Source organism: Clytia hemisphaerica, unplaced genomic scaffold, assembly GCF_902728285.1.
Source record: "Clytia hemisphaerica strain Z4C2 unplaced genomic scaffold, Clytia hemisphaerica genome assembly, whole genome shotgun sequence".
NCBI lineage: Eukaryota > Metazoa > Cnidaria > Hydrozoa > Leptothecata > Clytiidae > Clytia > Clytia hemisphaerica.
The window spans coordinates 697774-721025 of record NW_027103344.1 but is presented as its reverse complement, the minus strand read 5'-3'; the positions used below and the strand labels follow the sequence as shown (position 1 = coordinate 721025).

General features: G+C 32.9%; 2 protein-coding genes across 12 annotated transcripts in view; one reads left to right on the top strand and one right to left on the bottom strand.

The window, feature by feature from the left end:
* LOC136819348 (methionine synthase reductase-like) overlaps positions 1–23252 on the top strand; it is a 31586-nt gene that overhangs the window by 969 nt on the left and 7365 nt on the right. The gene's annotated exons all lie outside the window — the stretch shown is intronic.
* LOC136819265 (potassium channel subfamily K member 1-like) lies at positions 189–22573 on the bottom strand. 11 transcript variants are annotated; one of them, XM_067075512.1, is made up of 4 exons: positions 22343–22573; positions 13984–14031; positions 2152–2368; positions 189–1797 (listed from the first exon to the last, which is right to left on the bottom strand). In XM_067075512.1, the coding sequence occupies exons 1-4, from the start codon at positions 22403–22405 to the stop codon at positions 1199–1201; spliced, it is 927 nt and encodes a 308-aa protein (XP_066931613.1). In that variant the 5' UTR covers positions 22406–22573; the 3' UTR covers positions 189–1198. The 11 variants fall into 11 exon arrangements, with proteins under 11 accessions (XP_066931613.1, XP_066931621.1, XP_066931607.1 ...); XM_067075520.1 differs by lacking the exon at positions 22343–22573 and adding an exon at positions 21341–21421; XM_067075506.1 differs by lacking the exon at positions 22343–22573 and adding an exon at positions 18729–18866.

Here is a 23252-nt window from a genome sequence, read left to right as displayed (position 1 = left end):
TCTCATGCTGCTAAACTACTGAAATGATAATTAAAATATTGCATGTTGCTCTGCGTAGTTTCTTTTGAATTAGTTTTAACTTCAGCTTTTTGGATTTAAATGAATGTGTTTTTGTCCTAAGAATTTGACTAAATTTTAGTGTGGCTGGTTTATCCCTTTATGTCATTAAATATGAATAACCTTCCATGTTTTCCTTGTTTAAATTTGTTATATATTCACATTATCAATAAAAAAACAAATAAAATGAGAAAAAAGAAACTAAAATTTCTATTCTTAAAAAAAGCAAAAACGACAAAGCAAAACAAAAATTTTTGTACAGCAAGTGTTATACCAAGAGGCTACACAACTATTTCAAGGCAGTTTTAACTGCTTAAAAATGGTTATTCTAAAATTTTATAATAACTTCTTCTTTTATAATATAATACATCTTTTGATAAAAAAAATCTAAATTGTTATGATATTTATTGTCATTTCAAAATAAGTTCTACTTTTGCTGCAAAATTACTCTTTTTGTGCCTTTTTGGCTTAAAAGTCCAGTAAAAGGCAAGTTTTTTTATGGTTCATTCAACTGTACCCAGCTTGAAGTCACTGATTAATGCAAGGGATCTTTTAAATTTAAATACCAATGCAAAAAAATCACAACTTCAAGATATACCAGATTTGATCAAATTTGGCTTCGTTTCATATTGCATTATTGATCAAAAAAACTAAGGTCTTCAAGTTTTCAAAACGCTTCAAAAAATGATGGAAGTTTTTAAGATTACTCTTTACAATTAACGACTATCTAACTTTTGTTATATTTATTAATCTAGGAAATTGATACGTTTTCATATCTAAAACCATACTCTATTATAGCTTTTTAATTGAAAGTTTAGCTTCTTGAATGCAACTTTCAGGTGTGAACTTTTGAATTCAAACTCAAATTGCAAACCAAGACCATATGTTATGAAAATATTTGTTTGCAGTTACAGTTATTAATCATTATTCATCAGCTTAATTCATGTTGAATAATTTCATGAAAAATCTTGACTCTCGATTCAGCTCTTTTGTCCATTTTGAATAATTGTTTTTTTACTCTTAAAAGTCTGAAAGTCTTAAAATCCCATTTTTAGAATTATTCACTTCCAGAAATCTCCAGCCAACCATCCATAAATATTTTGGTTAATATTTTCTCAACATAAGTGCTTTAATGGTCTGTTTATTCATGAGGATATTCTGCATATCGCATACTATGATTCGAATTGTATTTATCCATTGGGTATGCATCTTTCTTATTGTTGCTATAACAACAAAACAACATGGCGCAGATGCTGCGATCTTGGTTGTGGACAGCGTCAATCATTTGTTGAACGGTTTGAAAGATGGCGGCCAGAGTTATGATGCTGAATAGACTGGTAACCAGGTAGGCCAAGGCGTGTAACAGATCCAAGTGGTCTGGGTACGGGTTGTGTTGTTTAAATCCAATGGTTGTCATGGTGAGAAACCAACTGTAAACAGAATCTAAATAATTCCATTGGTTGTTGTCTTCCAACCAGCAAACGTAGACTCCAAAACAAAAGAACTCTGCAATGAAAAGGAGAATCAATATAATAAGCACTTTGAGATTCATTTTCTTGCCTTGCCAGCATGAGCAACAACAGTGCTCTAAACCAATGATTAACTTCAACACACAATGCTTCAGGAATGCTCCGTATGCTCCGACAGTGAAAATGGCGACTGGTATACCAATGATTGCGTAGACAATGGTGAACACTTTGCCCCAGTCTGATGTAGGGAGGGTTTTCTCACGGCCGTAACCTGAAATAATTGAACGAGCAAAAGATGATTACTAAGTAGTTGTGTAAATTTGATTCGTTACCTTTGAGATAATTGGTAGCCAAGAATTTCTATACTAGAGGGATCAATTTTCAATTGCTATCACGGCATTGGAAGCTCAAGTTTAGCAAGTGAAGTGATGTCAAGTTGTGAGTTCCCTTGGTGTTGATATGAAATGGTCAAATTTTAATAAGTTTTTTTGTAGTGAATACTGTTTTCCTTACAAAACTCTTATGTTGTTTCAGTAACTTCTTTTATTCTCCAACTTGATTAAAGCGATGGCTCTACTGTCATGATTAACATTCTTTAACATTCAAATTTTAAATTAAGACTTACCTATGGTCGTTAGAATGGTATAGCAATATTCAGCTGCATCTTTCAGCTCCATATGAGAAATCGATTCTCGATAGTGGTTCTCGATAGCTCTGATGGCGTAGGTTCCTCCAATGAGAACAGCTGCAAATAAGAATGTTCTATGGACGAGAACCAAGAACAATTGACAAGTCCGGATCATCTTGATTCCTTTCTTCTCCGGTGGTGGCGATACTGCAGGCTAAAAAAAGAAACAAACATAGCCTTTAAGTTTTTGTTTCTCTAAGTCTATACTTGTCTTTAGTGACTTTTTAGCAACCGCTTAAACAAGTCAAAACTCTAGCAAACACGAGTAGAATGGTCTTCTTTAAAAGTCTAAGATGCCTTGTTGCTTTGAAAGCTCCAGTACTGTTTTCAGAACTTTGCCGGACACTGGAGATTTATTCCTTTTCTTCAAGATTAGTTTTTTATTCGAAAATCTCTCCAAATTCACTCAAATGTATTTTTTTTGAAATTCATTCATAGTGTGTCATCCTTTATCTTTTCATTCACAGCGAATTGATCTCTTTAAAAAACCACAAAAGTTTTTAGAAGTCTTAATGTCTTCCATATTATTTGACAGTTTTTTGTTGTTAACAACTTTCAAACAATTTTTTTGTATATATGTTTAGAGTCAAGTTTTGTTTGGTGAAACGGTTGACAAATTGATATTAAATCTGACACTTTGTTCAACACCTTGATCGAGAACGCTTTGTGCCCCATTATTTATATCAAAACGCCGATCTCCGTTTTGTATTACCACTCCCTTTAGGGAAAAAGTGATAATTGAGTTATTTCTATATCAACTGTCTTGTAACATGTATTTCATCACCTTGTACTAAAATTTTGAGAGAGAGATTGTTGTTTCACCTATTTAAAAAATGTAGAGTTATTGTCCGTCTGTAACTGTTGCAGAAGTAGAGATTTTGAACTCATCAGTAACATCAAATAAACAATATTCTCATGATTTAAGTTTTTTTAATGATAAACTGTACCTGATTACTGAAAGACACGATAATACACTCAATTAGCTACTGTCTCCGACTACTGTACTAAGAATTTCTACACTAAAAAAGACTTTTTTAAACCGAATCTTTACAAGCAGAAGTATTCAAACAAAGCTATTAATGACTTTTGCATTAAAATGAACTTTGGTCTTTACAGGTTTTACTTTCTTTTAGATTTTCAAGGTATTTTTGGTAGCATTTTCTACACGCGCATACAATTTTTTTTATGTACACATTAGGAACTTATATGATCCCTCTTAATCAGATCCTAGCTCTGATGCTAATCACTATTGTATTTGTTAGTAACATGAAAAGCTGTACTGCTGCAAAAATCCTAATTTGTCAACACGCCAGGATGTCGGCTATTGTTATATTGCAAAAGCTATAATTCTCTCAAGTTTTATGTTTTGAATTTTCCTTTTTTGAATTCCAACTGAAAATACAAGCCTTATGTTTGAAAACACTCATTAATCCTAACGCCCCAGAAGTTCAATAGTGTCGAATGCGCAATGACATCTTCTTCGTGCTCGGTGCTGTAAACTAGATCCCAATCCTCGTTAAAACTCCATGTAAGTAAAATACATTCCAAAATATTACCTCGCAATTCTGACCTAGATCCATACAAAATATTAACCAAATAAAAAATTTTATTTGTCCATCCGAACGTCACTGAAACTGCATGACATGACTTGGTGAACGAACTATACGAATAAAAGTTATTTCTATACAAAATGTCTGAAAAAAACTATTTTCGATTGCTGCATTCGTACTGCGCTGTTAAATACATTAACGCTAGTTTTATATTTGAAATTTCATAACAAATAGCATTCTGCTGGTAAAGTCATTATACTCATGTTACTTTTATTTTTAATTTCACAATTGCTTGTTACTGTAATTTATGCACACCCACCTTTTAAACAGGGCCTTTGGAAGTAGCCCTAGCCTAGTTCAATTCCAAACTTTCTATGTTGATCTCTGTCTTGTCAACCAAATCAATAAACTTAAAATTGAAAAGTCAATCCCATACCATGAGTAATAAATACGAGGTCTATCTCAAACATAAATTTTATCAATAAAGTTTGCCACAAAGTTTAACAGTGAAATGAATTTTGAGTTGATTACATCTTTGTGTAAGCGTGATGCGATGACAAATTTTTTCTCTCTAGTCTTTATAATAAAATGGAAATTTCTATCAATAGAGGGTTGACGCATTACGTCTCTATTATTTTGTGACCATACAGTGATAAAGTCTGCAGGAAATTTATTAGTTCATTTTACTCCATATCGGATGTGGAAAATGTTTGAAAAAACTTACAGTGTCAACCACCACCATTTATTTTGAAATTAATTTATGAGAATAAAAGTCTGGAACTCCCTTTTATGAGCAATCTCAATACATAGTACTCCACATCTATTTTAAAGCTTTAGAAAAACAACTTCCCTGTTTTTGAATGTCATAATCTCACGTAATTTCTGGTAAATCTAAGGAACTGACCTCTTCTATCATATAGTACAGCAGTAGACAGTTAAGAAATAACGTAACTAACAAGCTAAGAAACATCATCTCATAATATAAATTATGATTCTTGTCAAACCAAGGAACTGAGAATTTTTCGTAGAGCCTTGATAGATAGAATTGAATTGGCTTACCAGCATGCTAAAACTAGTTTCCATATTTTCAGTCTCGTTTTCACGACAAAATAACATTTTGGAAATCACAAATGTTGCATGTAAAAGAGACTCAAATGTCAAATGTCTATTCCAGAAATTTTAAATTTCCAAAACAGACTGTATTCTCTTTTTGTTTAGCCTCGTTTTAGTTTGTGTTTCTTTTGTTGATCCTCTTTGTTACAGTTGACTGCACAGAGCTCATGAAAACGAAAGTGCTTATTCAGCATAATAGTATATACAAAATAAATTTGCGCGCGAAAATGTATTATGCTGATTGATATAGTCTTTATTTGTCTTCTTTTCTATGTTATTTTCGTACATTTTCATTAAGAATATTAAAGACTGGTCGATAGTTAAGATCATTAATGAAGCTCACTTTAACCTAATTGGTTCTTATAAAACGACAAAGGCTTAACACACGAAAAAACTTAAGCTTTGAAAACCCTTAAATGTCCTTTAAGCATCAGAAAATTCTATTCTTTATTGATCTTAAAGTTGAATATTTATATTATGATTATAATGTTTAAGAGGGATCACATTTTTTTTGTAGTATGAAATCATTTCTAAGCTGATCATACATAAACCCTTTGCAATGCTTTTAAACGAACACCGCCTGATCCACTTTTGGTTTCAAGAAAAAGTTGTGAAAAAAATTCATTAATTTTCGTCCTTGTTAAAAAAGTTCAGATTTATATAGATTTCGATAAATTAGATTTTGGTTATCCGTGAAACCTCAATTCACCTTTCCTTTCGAAAGCTTTAAGGTACTGTACATTGTTACAATTTCTACCAACCATGCCCTTTTCGTAGGTCAAAGCTTGAATACTGTGCTCATTTATATCCCTCCTGTTTTAGACCAAAGACTGAGATTGACTCCGATACAGGCTGATATAATATCATTATTTGACCTGTTTGAGAATCTCAGATGACAACCTTATATAAAAAAATCCGAAGGGTCAATTCATAATTATTTATCTGTCTTTATCTCATCAGGCTTGTACCAAAGTTTAATGAATACTCAAAATAGCTTTCTTCATACTGTACGTTAGAATAAGTCTTACTATAATAACTAATATTTTAATTTGGTATAGCCTAAAAGTGTTACACCTACAATATTCACATCTTCAACTTCTTCTCCACACGTGAGAGACTGTGCTTCTGGATTCAAGGCTAGACCTTCTTCTGGGTCTGCTCTCACCGCTTGTTGAGCTTCTGGATCAGGTTCCCCAGCTAGGTTCTCGTTTTCACCTTCAAAGCTATATTCATCATGTCGTTTGCGAAACCTCTTCAAAAATACCATCTTTATTTTTTGAATGTTTGTGCTTTTTAATCAACCACTACAGCCACAGGCAGTTTTTTATTCTCCTCGTTTTGTCGTTGATGTTTTCTATGTTTAATTATCTCTCCTCTACGTTCACTTGAAAAGTGAGTAAGTAAGTAAGTTCGCTTACAACAACGTAATTAAAAGATGATTAATTTTAATTCCTCTTTCCGTTTGTTGTTCCATTTATTACTTTTGCTTTAATTAAAGAATATTTTGAATGGAAAAAAAATGAGCTTTTAATAACTAGCAACCCCTTCATTAACCCTTTAAGTGCCGATGTCGTATATATACGACATGGGCTATATAGGAGGGCGAAGCCCTCCTGTAATGCCCAGTTTGAGTTAGAAATCGTTATTTTTGGTCGAACTCGTAGGAATTAGATTGTCCTTTATGGTCAAGCAAAAAAAAATTCAAAAGTGAGTCTTTCCAGCGAAATTTTAAGCAAAAAAGTCAAAAAAATGCAAAAAATTGACAAAAATTCACTTTTTTGAGATTCTGACCGTTTTTTGACTATTTTTGGTCAACGAGTGATCCAAGAACCTCCAAATTTGGCCCTGTTTTACTTTATTCTGTCTTCTAGTGAATTGATTTGAAATTTTACCACTGGGCACCTTTTCATCAGTTCAGTCAGGTCCGCGCAGCGGGCCTGACTGCTTTAATTCCCTAACCTACCCCCCCCCTTGGCCGCCGCCCACCACGCCCTTCCTAAATCGGGCGGCGCCGAAGGCGCCCAAAAGAAAGAAGAGACTCTAAGCTATCCAACGAGCTATATACGAGCTTCTAATTCCTTCTAGATCAGGAGATATAAGCCCTTAAAGTTTGAACTAGCGATTTTTTAAAAAAAAACTTAGAAAAAAGGACCCTGGCACTCAAAGGGTTAACAACAAACTGTGTACATATTACAGCCGACAGAACTAGCCGACGTTTTATTTGGAAACTGGTCCGCACATCTTTCTCCTCAAAAAAATTTCGAATATATCACGAAAGAAAATTTTTTGTGACGGGGATGGTAAACTCTTAAGAGAAAGATATTCAAAAAAGGAAGTTTCAGGTAGAATTGAAGCAACTTTCGAAAGCATAAAATATTAAGCTTTTTCCCCCTTACTAATAAATACACTTGACCTTATCAAAATACATTCAGAGCATCACCGGAACATCACATTCTAAAAGGTAATTGGAAAAAGTGAAAAGTAAATAAATTGAGGCTTTGTTTGTAAGATTTCTTACCAAAACCTAACATTTGAGGAATTTTTGTTTTCTATTAGGTCCCACAAACTAGTTTGACTGCTATTTTCTTGTTTATCATTATATGCATTACGAACTCCAGTTTCCACAAATTTTCAGGTCATGCACACTTTGAATCTTTCCATCAAGCCACTATGTACTTTTTTCTGGAATATAAACCAATACAAATCTGGAAATCCAAGTCTATATTGATCAAAATTTTTGTTTTCATTATGAGCGATTTTATCCGTCTTTAAAATATGTGATCTTTAAATCCGTTATATTTTATTTGACCTCACTATTTTTCCCTGTAAGAACATAATCAATTTCAACAAAAAATGAAATTCTTAGAACAAGAAGGTCGTATCAGAATTCTGTTCCTCCAAAGATTTTTCATAATGACCTCCATATCCGTCAATGAAATAGTACTTTTTACTACTTTAATAATTACTCTTTTTCCTAAACACTACAGTCAATACAGTGAGAAAATTGGGAGTTGGTATTTTAATTTTCTTACACAGAAAAATTGTCAGCCTACATTCCTTAGTATAAAGTATTATTGAAAAATTATGGAGAGATCGAGACATTGGGGTTTATTGCCTTTTTTAATCTTTCAAGAGATGAAACTGTCGATGTGATCCGATATTGTTGTTCATTGTTCGGGAAGCTTTTTAGATTGAAATCTGTTTTAATCTCTCTGCTCTCGTAGGTTGATTCAAACCTAGTCTCGTTTGATTATATAATGTTCAATAATTTTGATCCACAAAAATCTAGATTCGGTCTAGATTCTATAATAGTCTGGTCTAACATATGACCTACTAGATGAAGCGATCAATTTGAAATACATCAAAAATCAATACCAAAGGCATTTATGTAGACAGATATTTTGAATTGCGCAAATTATATTGGGAGTCTTGCCCATTTTATTGAATAATGAAGTTTGCAAGTTAAAGTAATCAAGCTTCAGGTCGAAGAAGGTTTTCTTATGAGAAAAAAAACATATCTCTCTTACGTATTCCCAAATAGTAATGCTATTTTAAAATGATTTCCTTTTATACGAATACCAGTTTTAAAGATAAGACTTCCTAGCTGGTATTCAAGCCAAGTTATTGCTGAGCTAGTACTTATTTTTTAAGTGCATTATCCTTAAACTCTGCAATTTTTACAATATACTTCTCCAAGCTGTTGAAGAAAATTCCCTGAAGCACCTTCCCTCGCCTCCTAAAGAATCAACCATCCAAACTTTCTAAATTCAATCATATTTTTTTCCAAAAGGAGACTCCAACATCCAATAAATTTACGGTGGTCCTCAAAATTGAACATTTTTAAAATCAAATTTTCACGATATTTTCTCTTTTCATAATTATGCCTTTGCAACTTTTCATATATAAAACAAAAGCTGAGATTCTGATATTCTTCACTTTTCTTTGCAAAAGAGAATTTCCAAAAGGAAAAATCTCGACTTGAAAAATAAAAATGAAAATTGAAATTATTTGAAAAAAGAATGAAATACAACATAATATAAGAAAAAAGTTTATTAATTATTTAAAAAGTCCCCTTGGGATTTGGGCAGGTGGAACATGAAATCCTCAGGGTGCAAATACCCTGACTCTCCTCAGGTGCTACAATGATGATAAATACTAACCATGGATTCTGATAATTCCATTTCAACTTCCATTATTGATTGTTGTTCAACAAAATAACTTAAACCTTTCCAATTGGTTGTAAAAGATTTCTTGATTGTCCCCAATAAAGCAAATTGTAACAAAGTTACCAATTATGGTTGGTCTTAATGTCTTCTTTTCTTTTTGTTTCCTTTTGTTTTCCTTTTCAAATTTTCTATTTTTTCCTTTTTTGAAAATTATTTTCAAAGAAAAAATAAAAGTTATTGTAATTTTTATTTCATGTGACTTTATAGAGAAATTGTATTAAAAATTGAAAACGTGATTTTTTGTACAACCTCTCATCTAACAACAAAAAAACACAAAAAATATTCTCCATTGCAACCTCTATATTTCATGTACCTTTCTACTGTAAAACAGGGTCACAGTTTTCATTTATTTCTCCTAGTAAGTGTACCCACTGTTACTTCACATTTCACGCTATGCAAAGAAAAACTCTAAGGGAAACTGTCACCCCTTGTATGAACCTCTAAAAAAGAAAAAAAGAAACTCTTTATGATATCTTACATTGACTCAACTCTCTCATACTTGCAGGCTTTAATCGTATTTTTTTTTCGATAATAACTTTTCTTTAAATATATTGATATATCTCTCTGTCTTTATGGCCTTTCTTTTGTCATTCTACAAATATTTTTCTCAACCATCATTATTCAAAAACTCAATCAAGCCCTTGACTTTCTCAAAGCTTTCAAAAAGCAGGACGCCCTGGTTAACATCTTTCTTCCGGATAAAAAAGTAGTAAGAAAAAATTAAGTTAACTTAAGCACAGTTTCCTCTACATGATCATCTCAGGAGTCCGAAAATTTTGTGCTTCAATTTTTCTTCATTTTTTTCTTCAATTTCAGAAAAAAATTGAGAAACTACTTTTTTCTTATCCCTAAAACCATATGCTATATGATCCTGTTGTAATCCATGTAAACTTATTCCTTGTAGGCCTCCAATTCTAAGTCCTCACTAAACCAAAAAGATTATGAGAATAGGAAAGCAATACTATCCACTTTGCTAAATAACACGCTTTTCTATAAGAACAGTTTTTTAAGAACTCGGGCAAAAATTCGGCCAAAACCTGAAATTTTCGAAAAAATAAGGAGGGGCAAAATCTGCTTCGTATACAGTATTCATATTATATTCCAATGCAGCAAGCATCTTTGACGGAACGCGTTTCTCTTACATATAGCCACAATTCTTATTAGTTAATAAGGACTCTCCGTCATGAAGCTTGAACCTCCTCCCCACCCTCAGGTAGCCAACATTTCGACGTGAAATGAATATTCGGTAAAAGTTTTTATTGAATTAATTTTCGCTCACAAACCCAAGTTTGTTCCTTATGTATTGACTAGCCTCTAACTTTACTAGAAGTAAATTTACCTATCTATTCTCCCCAAGAAGTCCTTGTTGTCTCTCGAATGTTTTGAAAAATCAGACTCCAACATATAAAAATTACATTTTAAAATAAAGTTTTATCGTGTTCAATATCAATCTTATCTGAAGTCCAAACTCAAAAAGCTTTTAACAAAATGACTTTCTTTCCCTCTGTTTCTTTGTCAACCTTGAAGTCAAAACATTTCCTACGTCAAAATACTGTTGTTTCATGGGTAACTTGGGGGGGGGGGGGCGCCCTCCATCGAGGGCGTACTGACGATCACCTTTATAAGTCTTTCCACACAGAGTAAATTGAGGCAATTGTTGTATAACCTTTTAGGCTCAGAGGGCTTAACCAGTTCCCTTATTGTTACTTTTTGGACAACTTCCTCCGTCGAATTTCACGTCAAACAAAAACAAACTAATGCAGCATAAAAATTGTTTTTTCGTACAGTCTGCTATAAAATACCACCCAACATTTTTCTTCGTTCACCCACAACTATCATCAAGTACCTCCTAATTAATAATACCATCAAGGCTTGATCATTTAATTACTTTTTTACTACATACTTAATTACCTTAAAGTTCTTAATCCCCTTTTGTGTTAAGCACACACACGAAAATCTCATCAACTATATTCAAATTTTTTTCTTGCTTCTTTGCATTGCTGCAGTGATAATTTTGCTCACACTTTTAGCCCTTCGTTTCTAATGAACTTTGATGCTGTTGGAATTTTTCAAATGTTTTCCACTTTATTTTCTTTTAAACATAATTTGAGCGTTTTAATTCCCAAATGATAAGCTTGTTGACTCCCGATACTTCAAAATCAAGGTCCCAGCTTTTAAATTGTTCTAAATTCATTTCGTGTTTTTTTTTGCAGTTTAAAAGGGGACTCGCTTTGCTAATGAAAGGGTACAATTTGTACCTTCAAAAACTAAATTCTCCTTCTATTCATTTTTATAGTAAACTTATAGAACTTCTAAATAAATGAACGAGTACCTAGATAACTTTCTAGCATGAAAAATAATGAATAATTCTAGCCTCTTTGCATTTTTCGAGTTAAAGGGGCTTTGGACTATCTACGCTAGAGAGGCTAATATCCAAACGAATTCGTCGGATTCCACAACCCTGTATACAGAAAAAAACTGCACAATAAATTTCCATTGACTAAACAAAAGCTCCGAACACCCAATGCTGGTTTCATCAATTTAACCAACATATCGGTAGAATATTTGAATCGACTCTTATGAAACAGCAAGCTCAAAAGTTACCTACTGCTTTTGGTGCAATTTAAAAACTAAATGATATCCTTTAATATGGAGAATCATCATTTTTGTATCACTTATATATAACTAAGTGCATTTCTCACTGAACGAAGAACAATAGTTTTATAAGAACATTATAAATCTACCAAAGTTTCAATTCAATTTTCATTTATGACCAAGTGTAGTTATATCTTAGTTTTGACGTTCTCAGAAGCATAGATTTGGCTTAAACTATATTCCATATAGAAATTCTCATAACATTAGATTTAGACGTTTCAAAGTCCCTTTGCTTTAGATTCCAGAGCTCTTATTAAATCATGAATTTTATAAGAGATGTAACGCAAGAAAATTGTGTACAAAACCTTCACTATGCCGAGTGATTACGTAAATGGCAACAACAACAGTTAAATAATGTTTCTTTAATGAGCTCCAACCATTGGTGGTCATTAAAACCTCTAAATGAGTACTAATTAAAAAGCTGATGTCAGCCATTTTAAACCTTGTGGTATAACTTCAAATAGAAATTTGATCAGAAGAAGAAAAGTTAGGTATTTCATAATTAAGGGGATGTATTTTTTAAGAGAGGTACTCCTTCTTTAGAAACGATCCTTGCTACCTTAAATAATTTTTCAGTACAGCATCTTGGTCATATAGTTTCCACTTGGAGTGATTTTCAAAATTATTATAAACTTTTGTTATTTTGGTATATTTTTAAAGAAAATTAATTCTCCTGAATATTAGAGCACCTTGAACCTGTCAAAACCTATCGCAGATTTGCGAATATACGAAAAAATTCATCGATGACGCAAACTTTGTTAATGCACAATTTGCGTCATTGATGTACAGGAAAGTTGATTCTTGCAATTAAATGTAAAACTGATTCCATTTGGGGAAACTTTCTACTAATGTGCCTTAAACTAATGAGCTGATTTTTTATCCCAATTATAACCAAAAGGTAAAAATTTCATAATTTCCATAATTTATTAAGGTCAGTGTAAACGCTGGTAAACGATATAACAAATCACCTATCTAGACTTTAATCCAAACAAACTATTAGAATAACAAAAAGGCCAAAATCTATATACAAGACAGTTAGAAAAAGTTCAAATCATCGATTGAAGCTTTGTAAAATCCTATCAAATGACTAGAATTTTTCTAAATTTCAAATGTGTCATATTTTGTTACAATTAGCCCCAGCACTTGAGTAGAAAGTAATGCAAAATGCAGAATTCAAAACAAAAATTATAAATGAGAATCCAAAAAGTCAGGATTTCAAAAACTTCATGTTGTTGCCCAGTTTACATGCAGAATATTTTGCATCGCTCAGAGCCAATAAAAACAAGCCATAAAATGCATCATTACAAAATCGTAAAAATAGCAAAAATTTTTATCAATGAATCGAAGAATTTCGTACCTTTCTGTAAGTTTTTGTATGGTGACAAAATGTATTATTGATCTATGGACAGCAGCAGGCTGGTGTTTTCAATTCGCACCATGTGAGGCCTCATAAAAAAGAATATTCGACCAAATGACGCGACTTGAAAACCCTTTGCGTCTCAGGTGTCTAAAAGTGTTTCATTTATTCTGGTCCGTAAATTATTCATAATGTTATTATGTTACGAATAATAGATGGTGAGGATGTTTCTCTATTCAGTATAATCTTTCTGAAATAGCTGGTTTCTTCTTGAATATTTGATTAATGAATTTTTTTGATACACGTTTCTATAGAACGTATTAAATTTCTGAAGCCTTTGATGTTCTTAGCTTTTTGAATATTTTTGTCCATTTTCCTAAGAAAACAGGTGTTTTATGGTCCTCAATGGCCTTAAAATGTTCTTATCTCGTTCTTAATATTTCGGCCATCGAAGCCTTTTATGTTCTCATATAATTTGTTGTCATAAAAAAATGTGCACAATTTCAATTTACTGCTTTTAAGTCTTTTATCCCGATATCGGCGACGATTTTACCTGCGTTTCTAGAAGGCCGGTAGGAGGCCTACAGGGTACCGATGCATAAAGGACACCCCGCCCTGGCATGGGCTGGATGATAAAGCTGTCGCTTATTTGGTCATGCATTGTTTGTAGAGGTAGAATTTTGTTGCTATAAATTTTTAAGTAAACCTTTTCTCAAGAGGAAATTGACCATAGATAGTAGAATCTAAAATTTGAAATGCCTTCATTTGCAAAATGCTCTTTCTGAACGATTTGATTTAGCCTGAATCTTTTACGATTTGATGAGATCTTTTCCGGTTTCCCGATTATTTCCGCAATAGAAATACTTACACTATGTTTGAGGTATGATGGAGGCCTTCGTTCGTTTGTCACCACATTCTGAAAATGAACGAAAAAAAAATCATTTGTATGAAACTTATTTACCATTTGTCTTCCTATAGGGATTGCCGATACATTGTATAACCCAATCTCGTACCCAGAGCAACTTGCGCCAAATTTTTTGATTAACTGATAGACGTGATATAACTTTCTGGGTGCTATCAGAGTTACACCAAAGCAAACTAAGGGATTTGGTTCGAGTTTTTGTAAAACCAGTATTTACAAAAATGCAGTAAACAGAAAACTACCATACTTTCAATTTTCCTTTTCACATTATATCACGATATTTTATTTAGGTCGAGAAAGACTGTCAAAGCTATAGAGATAAATGCAAAACAACTCTCTTGAAATCAACTTACAACAGTTTTTCTTGCAGTTAGATCGTATCACCTAATACAATATAGATCACTTTGAATTCCTGCCAATCTTTAAACTAATAATTTGTACTCGTAATGTTATCCTACTTTGGCATCTTAGATACCTTTATGTTTTAAATGTTTGTAATTTAAAAGACATACACGCACAAGTCTATTGGTATTTTGATTTCTCAATTTCATTCATAATACTTCTTTCATTCAATTAAAATGCATACAACCTTGGTATACAAGATTGACCTTAAACTCTTTCATTCAATTAAAACGTAGACAAACTTATACAAGATTGACCTTAAAATGTACACGTTTTCTTTTTTTAAGGAACAGGTTTATAAGGCTGAAAATGGTTTGAAAATAATGAACTGCTCAGGCTGAGAAAAAGAAAACAAGTTAAGGAACAGAGGAACAAACGCCTAAACAAAAGGATGACAAAATATTGACGAAACAGCATTCAAATTGTTCAAATTGATTCACTTTTAAGCTTCAAAAACTCCGTCAATACCTGCATTAATGTACAGTTGACGCTTTCTAATTCGATCTTCAAGGGGAATTAGATTTTCATCGAATAAGGGAGCGTCGTTTATGAGAGTTTCTTGTTGACGGCGACTTAGAATTTCATCGAATAAGAGAGCGTATCGAATATACAACTGTAGCTTCAAAAAAACTGTACTGTACCTGATTCGTGTCTCTCTCTATAATCATGCTAAAAATCCCATAATTGACTTGAAAAGGGTGTAGTTTTTTACGAAAAATTTGTAGCTCTTTTCTTTACATACTACAATCTTTTCTAATGATAATCAAAAGCAGTCAAGAAAATTATACTCTGATTTTTATACAGTTATTTTTTGTCAGCCGACAGTTGCTGTGATTTAATTGAAATGCGATTTATTTTAGTCTCAAAAGTAATCACATCTATTTAATGAAAATTATTCATTTTGTCAAATTTATGCTTATGACTCACTGAAAAGATTGTATCATATTTGAAGGGAAAATCCTGGGAAAGTTCGGGGTCGAACTGAGGGTCGAAAGTATTGTGCGAAGTTCTACTGTAGAGCAAATAAACAACATTCATTTAATAGGCAAAAATCGAGCCAGGGGATACATCTTTCATACTTAATGGCAATCAGCTCTCCCACCGACTATGGAGTCTGGTAGTGGCAGCCCTGTGTTAGTTCAAAAGCACATGAAGAGAGTTTTAATTCAGTATGGCTTTAGATATCTTTACGAAGGTAAAACTAATTGTTATTGCTAAAGCATTCACTTTTCTAACAAAGCCTTTTGACTTTACATATTTTCCCATGTAAATTTCTACACGTGGAATATATAGTCGATAGAAACCACTCCTTGACTTTCCTTCTGAATAACTTGAATAGCGTTTTGTTTTCTCTAGTTTGGTTTCCATTCATGATTCGTAGTTCAATACCATGTTATTTTTCGCTTTGAATGCATTTTATTGTTGATGTGATAACGTCATCTTGAAATAACAAGATCGTCAGTTTTCCCGAGTTGCCCCGGTAACACATCCCTAATCTTGAGTCAACTTCTTTTTGGCTAATGCCTAAATATCGGACGGTTTCATTATTTTTCACAATATTTTAACAAATATATTTTTTCATTACTAAAACTTTAGCCATTCCAGGCTCAGGATTGTTCTTAAATTGTTGTAATTTTTTGGCCTCATTTTCTTATAAAGAAAGGATTTATGGTTACGCTCAATTTTAAAGGATAAATCCTTCTAGCTAATCTGTTTATCTATTTATCCGCTAATTTCGGAGTTTGTATTTATTCATTCCTTTGCGGTCTCAAAAGGAAAAAAGCAAAAAAGATCGCAGTCTTTCGATTCACTAAGTTGAACAACCCTTCATGTCTGGCACCGTTGAATGATTCTTAAAATTAAAGTTCAAAGCTCTTTCCAAGTTGCAAGATTAGCGAAAGTATCTCCTCATCAGATTGCGAAATTCTGTTGAGTTACCATATCAAAAGAAAGAAAACCAGACAATAAGTTAGTGGAAATACGAAATTTGATTAGTTGAAACACACTAGCCTGTTAAATTTTCGTTCGTCGTCGTGATTATACCGATTTACTTAACCTCACTATTACCCGGATATAATACAAAATTTATTGGGTGGCAGATACACGCCACCTGAATTTTTGCACTAAGACGTCCGTAAAGCTTTATTGATGCGCGGGAAAAAAATGGTACGAGAAGTTGTTCATGACTGCGGGAGTAATATTAGTTACATGGTCTTCTCGAGGTTATACGGGATGTACATGGTAAAACCCCTATTGGTAACGAGGCCTGCAGAGTAAAAAATCAGACAGCCTTTCCCGAAAAAAACTCCCATTTTTGCGTTTGTTCCTCTACCAAGATGGTTTCATTTCTTGTTTTTAGAAACAGAGCGTTTACCTCATCCTCTAGGGTCCAGTTTTCATACATCTTGGTTGTTTGTGCGAGTTTCCAGTCTCAAAGTTTTGCCTTGAGGGAATCTAACTCCTTTAAAGCTAGCCTTTTAAACTTCCTTATTCTCGTCCATTTTTCAAAAATTTTAAGCCGTTTTCTCTTGAAAGCTGCGTCCTTCGTTTGAAAGTTAGTTTGAGAACATTCCAATCTTTATGATTTCTCTCTTTGTACTTTTAAAAAGATGGTAAATTTAGATCTAATATTTTCTGTTTAAGATTTTTTATATACTGTTGTACTTGATGGTACGAGAGAAAATGTTTTTAAAAAGAAATGTAGTCTTTCTTTATGAAAATAATTACGATAAGATGAAGAAGAAGAGACTAAATTGAAAATTTCCCTTTTCATCGGCTCTCTACCGAAAGAAAAAAAAAACTACTAAAAATTATTTCCAAATTAAACTTAAAGATGATATGCTACATAATTTATGTAAAACTTTTTGTATACAAATATGGAATTCTTTTTAGGGTACATTTCCCTAATGCCCCTCCCCAAATTTACCAAAATGTTGGGAACATTTTTTTTGGTGACAATGGCTCTCAGCAAAACCTGATTTCAAAGATGAGTGACACGGTGACCGGACGTTTCCCCGATGGATGCTTCCCCGACGGACGGACGTTGCCCTGACTGACATTTTCCCGAACGGACATTTTCCCGACAGACATTTCCCGACGGATGTTTGACCTCCAACCCTTAGTTATAAAGAGCTGGTCAAATGAAGAAGTTAGCCACACAAATCAAGCCAAGATTATCAAAAGGTTGTTTAAATTCCAGTACATGTTTTCTTTTTATAAGGACGTCAAATCTTCACAGGCCTTTGGATGTTCTTAACTTGACTTATGTTCTTAGATTTATAAGCCCAAAAAGTGTACTCAAATTGTTCTTATGCTCAGGATTTGGTCTAATTTCCTAAAAATTACATGTTTTAGAGTCTACAAAGTCTGAAGATGTTCTTAGAATGTTGTTAAACTTTCGGCCTTGGAGGCTAATGTTCTCATATTTAGATTCGATATAAAAACGTGCATGACTGACTATATATACGTGTGAAGCACGATAGAAATGCGATTTCGAAAAAAAAGCTTCTGGAATATATTTTCCTGGATATACTTTTTAGTTTCTAAATTGAAATTCAAAATCAGCGTGTATTGTAGCAATATGTTGTTTATGATGATTATGAGATTTTCGTCGAGACATTACTACTATTAATGATTAAGATACTAAATCTGAAATAGTTTCGGTCAGTCGGAACGTCATACATAAAACATCTTGTTGTATTTTGTTTTTTGGAAGATAATATTTTGCATAAATCAAAAAAAAATGGCGCCTGAAAAATATGTCTGTCACTCATAATCTAAGCAAGTTTATCCTGAGATAAAATGAGCGCGATGACTGGTGGTGATGTAGCTGGTCCCGCCCCCCCACAGACAATTTCTTGTTGCCTGTCTTTTCCGCGAAGAAAAACTCAGCGCAGGCCAGAGTTGTCGCTTGTGAAGATCCGAGATGGATTTTGTTTTCGAGCAAAGTTATCATATTGACATTTGGTAAAAGAAACCTTTAATTTTCATAAATTGATACCCTCGTTTTTTGCCTTTTTTAACATTTTTCAAAATTGACGTTTTAGTTTTCTGGAAATAATTTTTGAACCAATGGAGTAAAATTAAAGTTTAACACAACAACATTTAAGTTAGACTTTCCTCTGAATGCTACTGCCTGCAATTATCAAATCAAAGAGAGTAACTTTTTTCTGGCACACCCGGTATAGTTTTAAAAAAATTCATCCGCTAACCAAGCCGTCGGCCAACCGGCCTAATGACTCTACTTCGATCATCTTCTATTTGAAAGAAGGACTGTAAAAAGTATATACCTGAGTAGCTCGATCCAGTGTCTGGAGACATTTTTCAAGTTCTATTGTATACATCTTTTTCGGACAATCCATAATTCATAACACGTCCATATTTCCTTTAAAATCTCCCAAATAATATAGACAATCCTCAAATTCACGCTCTCTCTTCCTCAAGTAGTCAATTTAATTAACTCGATTTTGCTTTAAATGTCGAATATGTTATTTTTGTTGAATACATCTTTACCAGGTTTTTTCACTTAGTTCTTTTTGCTCTTTTATTCAACAACTTTCGACAATTTTCGCTCAAGGGCTTTAACAACAAACATAACAACACTTGTCACAAAAAACCTGACCTAAACTTTTTTTTAGAACACAGACTCAACCCTTTTCAATCAATATTTATGTCAACGAAAACTTCTTAACAATTTAAAGCGCTGTCAAACATTTCAAAAAAATGTTCCAAATTTTCAGCGGGAAATTAGTTCCTTTTTCAGGTTACCTCGCAATATTCTCTCGTATTACTGGATTGGCTCTTTCTTAAAAATGTACATATTGCAAATGTACATATAACAAGATGCTAGGCAATTCGATCTGCGCAGCCAGGGTGCAGTATGCAGTGCTGACGAGTTCTAATAGGGACGAAATGCATATGCTGCTCTGCCACCCAAATCTCCTAAAAGAAGATAGTTGGATAGAAATTCTTTGAATTTCTTCACTACACATTTATATTGAACACTTTTTTGTATCTGGAAAATGTGATTTTTTTTGCTGGTTGTTCTCGTTTTAGCCCTGTCCTTCTTCCGAGTTGATTGCATGTTCTAGGTGACCACTTTAAAAAACTTTGATGTTGACAATTTTCCTTTCTTTGGTTCGGTGAGGCTTGACTGTTCTTATTTTTTCGTATTTTTCATGCTTGAATATTCTTAAAATCTTCTGAATATGCTCAATTAATTCACTTATTGACTTAAGAAGAGCTTAAAGTTAAAATTAACCATTTCGAAAACCCGTGGCTTGGGTTTGGAAAATTGAAAAAGCGTGTGTTTTAGCTGTGTTTTAAAATTGATGGATATTGAATGGAGAGGGGTTTTTATGCGGGTAGTATTATCTTGTCTCTTTTTAATGCTCCGCAAAAAAAGAGTAATTTCATTTTTATACTCTAGTGAAACTTAAAATTGTTTGTAAAAGTAAATTATATAATTTTCATTCAAAAAACGTTTTAAAACGGTTTTAAATCGATGAAGTATGACTTTTAAGCTTTTAAAGCTGTCACATGACTTTAGTAGTTTAAATGGTATTTTAAGAATTCGCTACTTTACATTTTTTTCTCTGCTTTATCACAAAAAACTTTTTGTCTTTTCATGTAGGGGATTACGTGCTTTGAATTTTTTTTCTGACAAATTAATAGTATATATTTCCTTGTCCTGCTTTGTCGAAAAGCAAAAAACCCGTTTGGGTGTCGTATCCTTCCACCTTCCTATGTGACAGAGAGGACAAAATCACAGTACTAAACCTTTTCGTTGATAAATATAATGACCGGTTTTTCACACTGATAACGTTCTAACGTTAAAAAATACTCCTTTTTAAAAATGGTAATTAATTAGGGCTATACTTAAGAAAATCAACAGATTTTTCTAAAAATGTTTATTTTCCTTTTTCTTCGTTCTTCATCTTCAATTTTCAATTTTTCTTTTCAGTTTGTTTTTTTTTCGAAAATATTCCACTCACAAATATCTTTTCAACGATAGCAATCAAAACGGAATCACAAATCGTTCGTTCGTTTTTCCTACAAGTTTTATTTTCGCCAACCTCATCATTCTTGCTATTGTCGCGTAAAACTATTTTGCACTGTGGCACCTATTGTTAGTCATGAAGACATTCTGATAAGGATCTTCAAACACAACAGTTTCACAATTACCTACATTGTTGTAATCAAGATAGTGCCACCTATGTCTAACGAGGGTTGCGATAAAAAGTTCCCAACGCACTGTGTATAACACATAGTAACCACCAGAATGCAAACAAATATTACTAACGAGTATAAACTTTTGACAAAGCGGTCTGGGGATTTTACTTTGTTTTGCTAGAATTGAACAATGAAAAACTCCGGCAAAACCATAAATTAAGACCAGCAAATACTGATAAAACTCGGGATGATAATTGCCACGCATGATGTACATGTCCGGCAAGTCAGGTTTTTCCGTCCTTAGGCTGGCGAAATTCGCGATTCACAGGACCGGAATAAAAATGTCAAACAGTTTACTCCCTCTAACTCGATCTAAAAGGGACCAAAAACTTTCTTCGAATTGGAGAAAGATTCGAATTATAGAGAATATTTTACGGGAATTGAGACGGGAATTGAGAATTAGTTTGAATTAGATAAAGATTCGAATAATAGAAGTTTGAATTAGTTCGAGTTCGAGTTCGAGTTCATTGTATTTTCTTTTATCAAAGGCAAATTTTGGAAATTGTGTTGATTTTTGAATTTTTAATTTTCTTTCTTTGGTAATACTACACTGCTTTCAAAAAATTTCAGTTGACAATATTGGGTAATTTCAATACAAAAGCTGATTGTTTAAATTGTCCGGGAATGTCCGGTAATTTTAGAGGAAAATGCGTATCAATTGTTTGTTTACCTCGTATTCTTCAGCCGTGAAATAACGGTCATTAACACTCAATCCGTTACGCACCATTATGTAAACAAATAAACAAACAAACAATCCTGTGTGTCTTCTATTATTGACTCTCTGTTGTTGTTATACCAAGCTTAATTAAGTGACTAAACATAAATCAATTATCTTTATAGTTAGATTACTCGAAATCCCATTAAAACCTTTTTGTCATTTTTAAGTGATTACAACTACGATTACTAATCACCATAGTAAAGTAACCTTGAAAAGTAAAAATCAAACATCACAACATCTAAAATGTGACTATGTGACTGAGAACTATGCATTAGAATGTATATAAATTTTGAATTTGAACAAATTTTAACATAAAAACCCTGCTATTAACATCCGCATTGCTCACCGGAGGGGTCCAATTTTTTTTTGATGGAGAGTGTTGATTTCCTTATAAGGAGTATGATAAAGGTAATACTCTCCTTCGTAGACTACAAACATCCTCCATATCAATCATAATTTTAAGTAAAAAAAGTTAAAGTTAAAGCCTTGCGCTCTACCTTTTTTCACTGCCGAGAACAGCGATCCATGCAGGTTTACTATTTATATGGATCGTATGATTTGTTGTGACGTAAATTATTGTTAATCCCCCTCTACAATCACTTGCCTGTAGGCTTTTGATTTAGAATGAAGGCTAACTCACCGTAGTGAATTTTGAGAAAGTCAGAATCAAAATCTTTGTTTGAAAACTCTTCGCCTATTGATGCGCTGACAGACACTTGGCATCATTCGACCTTGGCAAACTCGAACCCATCCTCTACTGGTGTTAGAGTGCATAAGGGAATTGTTTTTATCAATATTGATAGAAATGAACTTTCTCGGCCATAAAAATTTTAATTCTCCTCCTCTCAGATTTGTAATTCATCACTAAACTTTCTTAAAATCAAACTAAACTATTTCGAAGAGTAGAGAATTTGTTCAAAAAATAAATCGAAACGAACAAAGCAAGATACATACTGGCATAGATTCTATGATATCACGGTAATCAAGCTCTTGTGTCCGGATTTTATGTCGAGTCATTTTCCTCTATTTACTGGACAAGGTAACAAAAAAAACAACCAAAAGCGAAAAGAACCCCTTGTTGATAATGTTGATGCCTCTAATGTACTTCCAATACCGTCAAAAATTCTCTTTGTATTCAATACGTCTTATCAAATAATAAAAAACTAGAGTAGTAAAAAAAATTTTTGTTGATGTTTCTTAAAAAGACAAAAATCAAAGCTCGCAAAAAAAAAAGTCGGGGCGTATTAATTATATCTCTTTTTCTCTTTACTACATATCTTTTTATCAGTGGATATTATCTGAGTTAAATACCCCTATTTCTTGCTGTTCGACTCATTGTTGTGCTGTGCTGACGGTATAGATTAGTTATGTAGAGCTTTACTTTATAATGCACAATCTGTTTTGCTGGTTTCCTTTATAAGAAACTAATGGATTATGTTTTATACGTACTGGTACTTTAAGCTAGTACTTGTAGAGAAAATAATCGCCTCGGGAACAAGTATTTTACTGCTATTATTAGTTCTTGGAGGTCAAATTTCAAGGGATTGGTTATTGATAGCTTTGTCTTTGTCACCGCCACTTGAGGACATAAAGTTTCGATGATTTTGTTTTCTCTTAGCATTATTTTTCTTACAAATTTTACCTTTTTTGATAAATGTAACCTATGTGCTTATTAAGGTATAATTTTTCGATGTATTTTCTGTTTGAACCAGTGACTCACACAACTAAACATCGAAAAGAAGTAACAGCAAAAATTAAGAATCGTAAAGCCTTGCTTACACTAACCCGTGGGTAAAAAATACAAAATATGTATATTCGACACTTCTTAAATTAATTTCCAAAGCCTTTTAGTACCCTCTGATTT

What these genes read in the sequence shown, in the direction of transcription:
- LOC136819265 (XM_067075498.1), bottom strand. Translation starts at nt 6,144, where the DNA reads ATGGTATTTTTGAAGAGGTTTCGCAAACGACATGATGAATATAGCTTT. An exon ending in AAGTTGAAGATGTGAATATT is followed by an intron (nt 2,369 to 5,955) that starts GTAGGTGTAACA and finishes TTCTTTTTTTAG; the next exon opens with CCTGCAGTATCGCCACCACC. An exon ending in TACCATTCTAACGACCATAG is followed by an intron (nt 1,798 to 2,151) that starts GTAAGTCTTAAT and finishes CAATTATTTCAG; the next exon opens with GTTACGGCCGTGAGAAAACC.